This window comes from Geospiza fortis, unplaced genomic scaffold, assembly GCF_000277835.1.
Source record: "Geospiza fortis unplaced genomic scaffold, GeoFor_1.0 scaffold84, whole genome shotgun sequence".
In the NCBI taxonomy this organism is placed as follows: Eukaryota; Metazoa; Chordata; class Aves; order Passeriformes; family Thraupidae; genus Geospiza; species Geospiza fortis.
This window is the reverse complement of record NW_005054363.1, coordinates 1,929,766-1,940,695: the sequence shown is the minus strand read 5'-3', so window position 1 is coordinate 1,940,695 and position 10,930 is coordinate 1,929,766. Positions and strand designations below refer to the sequence as shown.

At 38.0% G+C, this 10,930-nt stretch overlaps 1 protein-coding gene across 1 annotated transcript in view; it reads right to left on the bottom strand.

Moving 5' to 3' along the window:
• Nucleotides 1-276: 276 nt before the first annotated feature.
• The window catches only part of IPO5 (importin 5), a 40,149-nt gene continuing 29,495 nt past the window's right edge, over nt 277-10,930 (bottom strand). The window contains exons 23-26 of the mRNA XM_031059533.1: nt 10,843-10,918; nt 7,825-8,053; nt 6,183-6,324; nt 277-3,603 (exon numbers count right to left, since the gene is read on the bottom strand). Of these exons, the coding sequence (XP_030915393.1) occupies nt 3,517-3,603; nt 6,183-6,324; nt 7,825-8,053; nt 10,843-10,918 (534 nt within the window). The 3' untranslated portion in view covers nt 277-3,516. The remainder of the gene's footprint in view (nt 3,604-6,182; nt 6,325-7,824; nt 8,054-10,842; nt 10,919-10,930) is intronic.

Below are 10,930 nucleotides of genomic sequence, written 5' to 3'. Positions count from 1 at the left end.
TTCTAAGTTAGCAAAGGAAAAGCAAACCAAATGACTGAATAGCAAAGGATAAGGCTCCTCCACAAAGTTGCCCAACAACATATTTCAAAGCTGTGCAAACACATGGCAAGTACTTGACTTTTGTATTATTTTTAATAACACCCTCATTGTATTTTGAAGACTCAGTGTATGTGTGCACCCCTACAGATACCACTAAGGGAAAACAAAGCTCCAGTTCAAGAGCCTGAGGCAGCTGCATAGCCAATACAGACAAGCATACACAGAGTCAATAGGAAATTCACCTTCCTTAGTTCTTTATTTAATCAAAAATTCCAACTGTGCAACACGTCTTACTCTCATGCATGTACTTCATACATGAGACTGACAGATCTAGATGTGTAGAGAACAGACAACATTTGGCATAACAACAACTGTTCTATGCTGGGGAATACCAGCCCTTGCACTCAGCAACACTTTGAAACCTCTGCAGGGAAAAAAGCAATGACAGAATACCTCAGCAGTACACAAACCCCATGTTGTAAGCATGAAGGCTACAAGTCACTTTCTTACATAGATCTGGCACAGATTCTCTGGGGGATCTTGTAGACAAAGCCAGGTAAAGGAGACTTGACATTCATCTGCATTATTATCTGTCATGACCAACCTAGAGCTGCAAACACAAAGCAAGTAGCTTCACCTTCAGAACAGTAAGAACGGGTGAGGGTTTAGATGGAAACTCACCCAACACTTCAGGGAGGTGAGCTACTTTTTAAAGCAGTGCTCATGAATGCTAGTTACTCTCACATGCTTATTAAACAGGCAAATGGAACTTCAGGCCTGGAACACCTGCATGGTGTTCTCTAGTTGTGCTTTTGTTACTGAGTGCAACTTGGAGCACTTTTGTGTGGATGTCCAGTGTGGATTTGGTACCTCTTTGTTCAGGCAGTGAAACACTGCTATTGTTTGCAGTGCTCTTCACGCCACACTAGGTACATCTCTCAACCCCATGCAACAGCTGAGCAGCTTGTTAAAGCAAGATTGGAGTTATATCCAGGAAAAATGGTTGAATCAAAACTACCTTTCCCATATCAGTACCACAGTTTAAGATTACTTTGGTTCCTTCATAAAGATGTCACTTTAGTTTTAAAATAGATAGTTGCAGCTAAAGCTACTGTTCTGCTACTATACTTTCTTTGGGCAACAGTACTTAAGTGCAATGAGGAACAGGAACAGTTGACTGCTTAAAAATTCCGTATTAAGGAACCAGAAAAGCCAATATAAGTGATCCAGACAGCTTTTAAATATGGAAAGGGAGCATAGTTTTTAAAGCTTGAGCAAATTGAGAAAATGCCACAGAAGCTTTTGGATTAACCCTGACAAGTTCAGTGGGGACAGGCAAGAAGAGATCTCCAGGCAGTACCCAGAACCAACCTACCTGTCAGGCTGACAGTGATTCACTCAGTGCCCTTTGCTTTGATCAAACGATTAACAGGGTAAAAGCAACTGCACAAGATGCTCTGTGCTGGCTCTAGCACACAGAGCAGCCCCATCTCCTGGTTCTATTTGTTCTCAGTTACTTTGACTAAAAGGAAAGCAAGAGGATTACAGCTGGTCCATTAGGAGAGCAATTCAAATGCTGCTTATGTTACAGAGAGCCAAAGCTGACACTGTTTCTGGGAAATGCCAAATGTGCTACGATTCTCACCACACAGTCCAAAGAAAGGGGAAAAAAATCTAAGCTTTAAGATCTGAGAAAAAGTACAAAAAGTTTGCTGCAGGGCAAAATTTACATGTTTTAGACTGAGGGGAAATTGAAATAACAAATACCTAAAAAACAAACCCCACAAAGAAGAAAGATGATGGATAGAGTATAGCAAAATTGTTATTGTTAGGACCAGTGCTTGAGATAATTGACATGACTTACTAGTTCTCTCACAGCACTGGTATCCAATCCTTAGCATTCATCTTCCAGATGCATGAATGCTTGAATTTCTGTAAATAAGAGATTACCAATATTGAACAAAATGAAAACTGGAACAGCACTTTGTTGCACTATTTCAGCTGCCTCTAAACAAACTACATTGTCAAGTTCTATGGTTAAGGCAGTTTGTCTCACAAACCTTTGGGTATAATAGTTCTGGGCTGGTTTTGGTACGCCTCATTCTTTATCTTCTTTTCTCAAACACTTTCAAAGGCAAAACTAAGTTTATTCTTTAGTATGAGAGGCATTTATTACATGTAAAGTTCTACCTTTTCTTATTATAAAGGAAGAAAACTTACACTCTCTTTGCAAAAAGATCTGTTTCAAGAGACAATTGAGATCTACTCGAAGAACACTTCAGTAAGAACTTAAGTTTTTAAAGATCAATGCATATATTAACAGCTTTGAAGTAACAGAGTGGGAAAACCTCACTCATCTTTGTTAGAAATCAGGTAATCTATGCCTATGTTTGCTGGTAGATGATATATTGCTCTCAAAGTACCAGAAAAGACCTGAGAAGGGTTTTTTGATTCTTTCAGGTCAGGCTGTCAACTGCATGATTGCTTTAAATGAAACACAGGCTACTACAACAGCTTTGCTGCCTACCAGATCACGTCGCACATTTGCAGCTGGTACAACACTACATTTTATAAGTTAAGAAATGCAACTGCATCTGAACATGAAAAACATTTTAAAGTCAAGATATGTGTATTTACTGTCACACAAGGAATGCCATTAAGTTTCCATTCTACACACTCAGGTGAAAAATTTGTTAAAAAGTCAAGAAACAAAAAAGCATAAAATCTGTATTAGGCAACAATATACAAAGTTTCATATATAAAATCGTGACTTGTATAGTTTGTTATTCTCATCTTTTCACAAGAGAAAATTAAAAGAACCACACATCACTGAACTTCTACACAAGCTTCTTGTGTTTCAATGTCATTTATTGAGGAGTGAATGAGATACTGTCAGACATGCCAAAGAGACTTCACATTCAAGGGCTGGAAGCTGAACAGCTTTCCTCATTGAGTCACTGTACAAGTTGTTTTTGGGAATCGAAAGTGCGATCAATGAGGTCTTCATGCTCGATGTTTGTCTTCAGTTTTTCATCTTTTCATCTACTACCTTGTGGGGCAGAAGGACACTTTCTACCCTATAAAGACTCACACTCCAATTCATACAATTAACACTAGATGTAGAGAAACGTTTATCTGTTATAACGTACATCTACTGCTGAAGGTCTTATGTCTAATGAGAAAATTCAACTTGTTTCCCTTTCACCATCGTATGGATGGCTGATACCGTTAGAAAAATACTCTTCAGTGCTATTGTAGGGTTTACAGGAAACTTCTTTCATGTTGTGGGATAGAAACCGATTTAGACGCCGTTCTGAAAGAATGCTTCTTCCTGCTGCCACTGCCTGGAGGTTGCAGAAGAATGGCCTACACGCACTACAGTTCTGGTTTTACTCAGAAAAGAAACAAAAGAAACCTAAACAATAGGGTAAACGTTTATTTGGAGTTAGTTTTCTTGCAGATGATAATTAAGGCCCTTCAAGCAGAGTTCAGGAGCTCCTGTATGGCTGCCTGTTGATCTGCATTGAGCTGTGATATGCATTCTGTCCACAGTCCTCCGGATGTCTAGAAAAAAAATGAGACGTGGTCTTTATGCAGGCTGAAAGTGTCCAAGGCACATCCTAAACTTTGCTATGTTTACAAAGCTCAACATTCACTCAGCTTATTCCTGTAATTTACATGCCAAAGAGACTGAAATCTTCAGTGATACACAGTGCTACACAGGTTCACCTTGAGATGCTCCAAAAGGCTGAACAGCAGCAGAGTAATAGATTTGGGACTCCTGGGAACTCTCTGTAACGACTGTGTTGTTAACTGTGTGGGTTAACAAATGGCACTCATGTCAACCACAGCCTAAAACATTTGATTGTTCTGCACTGAAGTTAAAAGACCAATGTTCAGGCAAAACAGCTGAATCATGCCGCTTCGACATGAGTGTTTTGGGCACTGGTGCAGCAGTAACACACTCAGAGCTTCAAGGTGAGCTCTGGGATTACAGCATGATGTGCTACATGAGGGTGTGCAAAATTCTGCTGCCAACATAGGGAGTGGCTCTGTAGTGAAAGGAAAGGTCAATTACTTCCCAGAGAGAACTGCACAGCATCTTTCTGGGTAAATGTAAACCCTTCATCTGTGCTACCATAGCCCTCAGCTGAAACATTAGCTTTTAAAGTCACCATCAGTAAGGACTGTTCTAATTCAGCACCAGAAAGTGCTGAATATTAACCAAGATTGAGGAAAAAGTATTCACTTATCAGTAGAAACTGGAAGCAATTGGCACCCTGCTTTCTTTAGGATAATGACAGGGAAAAAAATTCTAGGTGACTGATTTTAGGTCTTTAGATTGGCTTTTGCAATAACTGTATAATTTAAGTAATTTTTAAAAAAAAGTTTAATTTGCATTTTTATATTTTACATTCAGTTCTATTATAATGCCCTTTTCTCAAAATTTAAAAAGTTTAAAAAATATAAAAATTGATTAAAAAATTTCAAAAATAAATGCTCTCAAATGTAAGTTTGTGGGTTTAGTTCTAAATACCATTAGGCATTTTAGACTCTTAATGTATGATGAAATATTGCAGAATTAAATGCACTCTTCCAGCATTTCTGACGCATATTTAAATTGATACTTTACACTGAAATATTTCTGGCCTGACAATACCTCAGCAATTCCAATAATGACCATGTTGATCATGTTAGACACTGGCAGTGAAACAGCTTACTAAGATCATTAAAGAAAAAAGTCTCCTGGAATCTGGGAAGCAGGAGCTTGTTAGCAACTCCACAACCTTGAAAATTCCAATCATAGTATAAGACTCTTACAGTCAGTAAGAGTATAAAAGTCTTACAGCTTTACTAAAGTCAAAATGCTATGTGTGAAGAGAAATAGGATTGGTAACACTGTGCTAAAGTTGTATTTTTTAAAAGACATGACTTTTAAGATTTTGTTTTTCTCCTCGGTCCAAAGGTAAATCATTTAGCCAATGCTGATCTCATAGCCACCTCATATTAAAGTTTCTATCAATCCTGGACAGACTCAAACATTGTTGTAAACAACTAATCTATACATGTATGCGCCACTGTAGTGTTAAAAAAAAACAAGCCTTGATGATTTGAGGTAAAGTGAACAAATGCATTAGGTAAACCCTAATACAAAGGTGAATTCCTAGACTTTGAGAACTAACAGGAAGGATTTGTATCAGTCAGGCAGAATATAGAGCAGTGACTTACACTAGTTTCACTTTGAAACTTGCTCAATTTCCTTCTCTTTATGCCTTCAGAATTTTAACAACTTTTCCTACCAGACAGAATGGATCTCTCAGGCTGACATACTCATACAGGTGAATCGGTTCCAATATCAAGTGTTCCTAAAATTCTTCAACCTGAATTTTGCCAAAGCAGGTCAGGTAGAAAGCCAATAATTGAAGATCAGCTGCATAAAATCCTCCGTGCTTTTTTATGAGCAAGATGCTTGCCAGGCACCTTTCTCTCATTGGTACTACATCCACCCAACAACATTTGGCCCTGGAGCAGATCTGCACTATGAACACTATCACTTACAGCACTGTAGAGAAGCACTGTTTAAGTACCTGGACATTCCCATCATTATTAAGTGACTCATTATGGCATAAAGGATGTGAACCTTACAGCAGTTCCCCAAGCTAGGGAAAACATCAAACAGCCACCTATATTTGCACAGGATTGAAAAGGGCAGTAGTAAAATAACTTGTGGTTTGCACTTGTTCTCTAACAAAGAACCCAAGCTGCTGCCGTACTAGAAAGTCACCACAGGATGCTTACAAGAACCACATCTTGGACCAAATCCTGCAGTACAGTTCACTGATAAAAGGACATGCAGATTTCTCTCCAGATTCTAATTTCTGACTCAGAAAAAAACCCCACAAAAACTAATACTGGCTCACATATTAACCATCTCGCTGCATGAAAATTAGTTACAGTTATTTTATTCAAGTGCAAATGTCACAAAGTTTTATCATTAATCATTCAAGGGGCATCGAAGGATTTCCAAGATCACTGGTTGAATCATTAAGGAGATAAGGTTCTCAAAACTGGCTTAACAGTTTAGCTCCTTCTGCAAGCAGACTCTAAATGCTCCTTTTCTATTTAAGCAAGCATTTATTTACCTGCACTTGGCGGACAACGTTAGCCAGCCGCTTGGTGCATGGATCTTCGTGTTTGATAGCTTCGTGGATTTCACCATCCGCAATTATCCCCAGTATTCTGGGAAGGTTGGAATTATTGGGACCCAGGACAATTGGGTTATTGCTGTTACAAAAGATAAATTGCAAAGGAATTAATGTTTACCTAAAATAATGTAAACACTTTACACATAAGTGAAGTGATTTTGAATGATCTTATTCTGAAGCTGCTTATTTAGGTTTAAGTTTCACACAGCTGAATAAGTATGCACAGCTTTGTTGCCTGCTGACAGCATGTTCCCCCTTCTGTTAATATTTAACCAGCTGATTCTTTACTCAGCCTAAGCTTTATCAGGAAGAAGTTCTGAACTTTACAGAATGGCTGAGTTCCATGCAGATGGAACTGTAAATAGTGTGACAGAAATACCCTGCTTAAAAGGACTTGTTCCTCTCTCTGTGCCTCCCAGGACGTTGTGTTACTGGCGTCAGTAATGCCGGTAACTTCAGCTCTCTGCCAGCACTCTCCATGACACAGCAAGCAGGCAGTTCTGCTCCCTCTTTCCCAGCCAAATGCTGGAGTGGAGGAGTATTAGCAATCAGGAATCTATGTGGAACACATGATCTACTTCCAGCCCTGCCACCTACCATTGCTGGAATGCAGAGGCTGTGAATGTAGGACTGGCAGAGCTCCAGAGAAGCAGGTAGCCAGGCTGAGCCACCTGCACAGATGCGGGTACAGAAGTGAGCTGGTACTGCAATTCTCAATTTCTATGTTCCTGTTCACATGCACCTGGCAGCATTATTATGGTGTCTCTCATCTGTATCTCACTGCTCTATAATCAGTCTAGGGACCTCAGTTGATATTTTGAGACTCTGCCTTAATAAAGCACCCAGAGATACAAGGCATTCACAAAAAGAAAAGACTGTAAGAAATCTAAGTTATTTCCCTTATATTTTTCTCCTAAGATGTAATACAGTGCCAGCCAGAATATGCTTACTACATAACACCTCAGAGGCTACGTTTTTTCACTCATTTATGAAGTGCATCACACTAGAATAACTGTTTACTTTTTTTCTTTCATTTTACCTACAGGAGGGAGCACAAACCCAAAGAATAAAGTGTGAGATAAGATGCTTTCAATGATAGCTGAAATAATTATTAAGGGAGATAGCACTGTACAATGAATTTTTCGATATTATTTCTCTGCTTTAGACTTTGTTGGAAAGTAAAAGGGTGCAAAACTACTTAAAAGAAGGCTGCAAGAGCATGTGTGCTGCTTCTAAGAGAAAAGACCTGATCAGTTACTGGTTCTGACATGTAAGCAGAGTACCAAAAAGTTTTCCTGAAATTTTCTGTAAAAGTTTTCTGCAGATCCTTTGTCATTATGGATATATAAAGCAGCCAGGACTTTTTTTCCAGCCATACAGACACTATTTAGGACAAGAACAGTAACTGTTTAAAAAAGCAGAAATAACATCAGGGAAGGCTCAGTTCTGACATTTCTAATTATCTTTTCTAAACCAAATGTAGATTAACCTCATAGTTTCTCAGTTTTGGAAAAAGAGGGCAAGGAAAGAGCATGCAAACAGGCTTACTTTCTGCATTAGTGTGAAGACTTTGCCTTACCTCTCAAGTAAGTCACACAGATAATTGAAAGTATGAACAGCTTCTTCTTTGTCTTCATGAAGTGGAAGCCATGATAACCAGTGTGGAAGGACTTCTTCAACATTTATACAGTCAGGCTTGAACTTCATTATCTTTCCTATTGCTGAAATGCAGTTTTCTGTTGCATTGACATTCTCTTTGGCTTTGGCATCTGGTGACTGAATGACTCTCACCAGCAATGGAAGTGCCTCTAATTGTTAAAAACACAAGAATAAAGTTTAACTGCACAATCAAGCTATACTTTATTATTATCATCACACATCTGTATATAAAAATATGTATGGATGTACACATACACACCTCTCACCACTACAAGGTGCCCTAGGAATAGGTCATAGGAGTAATCTCACCTGGTGAATCAACTTGGCATAGTTTAGATCATAAAAATCAAGGAAAGGAAATGTCTTTCAATAGAAGAAACATGCCAGTTTTCTTCCTAGGTTAATAGCAATTATATTTTTTTAAACAGTCATGTGGGTAACTACACACACCCTTCTAATAGAACAATAATGTCACATTTTTAGCTACTAGTGTACATGCAGGCTTCCAAGCACACTACATGCAAGCAGGAACAATTGTCCTTGTGTTCTTCTGCTAAAAATAGAATACTAAAACTGTGAAATTCTCTATCAGCACAGTAAGCAGGTTATGGAATTGTACACTTCAAAATAACTCTAATTACTGAGGAAGAGTAAGATCTCTCACTTCTGAATTTTGATGAATAAGTAGAAGCTTTGCAGTTAAAGAATGCACAATCCATTTTCTATATGCATTAGATTTTTGAAGACTTAAGCAGCTATGGAAAAGCTGTTAAACATTAGAGAACTACAGAAACATCAGACCTGCTAGCTTATGTATACTGAATGCAGGATAATGATGCTGGACTATTCTCCACAGCAGAGTTTGTTTCAGAGAGGTCTATAATGTCCAGGACAACTGAGCCTGCATTTTATACCTCAGGTTTTCATGGCTGCTGAAGCTAAATCTCATCTGCATCCCACTCACTAATACTAATGAATGACTCTGTAGGTATGTGTGTCCTTGCAACTGTAAAATTAGGAGAGCATCAAAATGAATCAACATAATTTTCTCCCTACAGCCTACCAGACAAGTTTACATCTTGTCAATAAAACAGATGCATTCTCACATAGATACTGTGTTAGATAAACCTTAAAAAAGCCTTTTGACAATGGAAGACCCATCTTCTACAATGTTAAGCTTTTCTCAAAGGACGGACTGCTCTGGCATCTGGCACCACCCAGTTTTGAGGCCACTAATTTGATTTAGGAAGAAATCCATGCAGTTGATTGATACAATTTTCACAGAGAACACCTAATCATATTATTCCACCAATATAACAGAAGCAACCTTGCCAGTTGCATCAATTGTAACCTTGTATCCCTGTCGAGAAAGTTACTTGTTTTGCTGTAGTTTTCCCTTCCATCCTATTTCTTTGCCCTTTACAAAATCTGGTTTTCGTGATGTTTGTTTCATCAGGTAACTCACATGACATTTACAATTTACATTTACATTACATTTGCTATATTCTTGGACTTTTTTAACTGACTGCCAAAAATGCTTACATCAATACTTCTGCTTTTTCTGAAGAGTATTTACATACTCTTTAAACTTGCAAAAGAACAATATGCCAGTGCTACATACCAACCAGTAAAGAAAATAAGTTACAAATAAAAGCCCACAGACATGATGTTTTTCAGAGATATACCAAAACCTGTGGGGTAGATAATGTCTCATGACATGGATTTGTTTCTAATCACAGCATATCTTCATCCATTAAAATAAATCACAAAGTTCTTTCATGTATGCACAAAGGGATTTAGAATACTTTTGAGGTGTCTGCTAATAAACTGTATGCTGTAAAGCTGAAAGTTTATTTTATCCAAAATTCAACTTAAGGAGAAGTCAGGCGTCTGGGCATAATCAAGGATTATTTGTCCAAGTAGAAAGAGAAGGATCAAAGATTTTACAAAGTTTAAGTGGGGTAAGATAAAGTGTAATTAGGGAAAAATGAAATTAGACTTCAACAGATGCTAAAAAGCTCAAAAAATTTCAAAATCAGAACTGTCTAGACAATTCTAAATTTTCATGCTGTTAATGATTCATAGCAAGGCATCCCACACTGCTTTTCCTTTTCTTTTTAAAAAGACACCTTATCCTGATTGTTATCATGTAACAGTTATATTAACAATGAAAATTACAACCCTGATTGATGTAGGCAAGACTTGTGTCAATTCCTATCAGATGATTCTTATTTTCTTAATTCAGCTTTCAATTAATATTCATGCAAAATACATATTTTAAATATATACTTAGATGACTATATATTTTCTTTTAAAAAAAAGGAAAAAACCTTTCATAAGGGGTGCTACTTAGTGTGCAAAATTAACTTTGGTGACTGGCAAGAAGAGTGTGAGCAGACAATAATTTCTTCACATTTAAGATGAATTTGAAGTTTCAGAGAAATTTGAAACATTCAGAAAGACAGCAGACAAAGTGTTTCTGATAAGTACTGTCATACTCATTTCACTTCTTTACAGAAATCAGGCTCCTTTTTATACAATCAGAAAGTAGAGAGCCACACAAGTCGTATTCCAGGCTATTCCTTAATATATGTCTCTTGTGTAGTTTTTCCAGACATCCAAAGGCTTTTGCATTAATATGTAACCACATCAATATTACTAGAAAGCATCTATGAGACAGCTGTGTATCAAAAAGATGGTTTTTATGAAATTAACATTTGCATGCCAGATCATATTTTAAAAAAGAATATGTAAATCGAGTTTGCTAAGCAGTTAGTGCTGCAACAGGAATGCTACTAAGCAGAACAACAATAAAAGCCTGAGGAACTCAGGTACTTTATCACTCAGTCACCAGTCTATGACACAGGTAGTAGTGGCAATCTCTTGCCCTGCACACCCAAAGGTGAGCCATTTCCATTTGTCCCCCCAGCCCCAGTACCTGGGCAGACGGGCCGGTAGCTGTCCCCGCCGAACTGCGCTATCACTCCCACTCCGTAGGCAGCCGCCTGCCGCACCCCGGGGCTCCT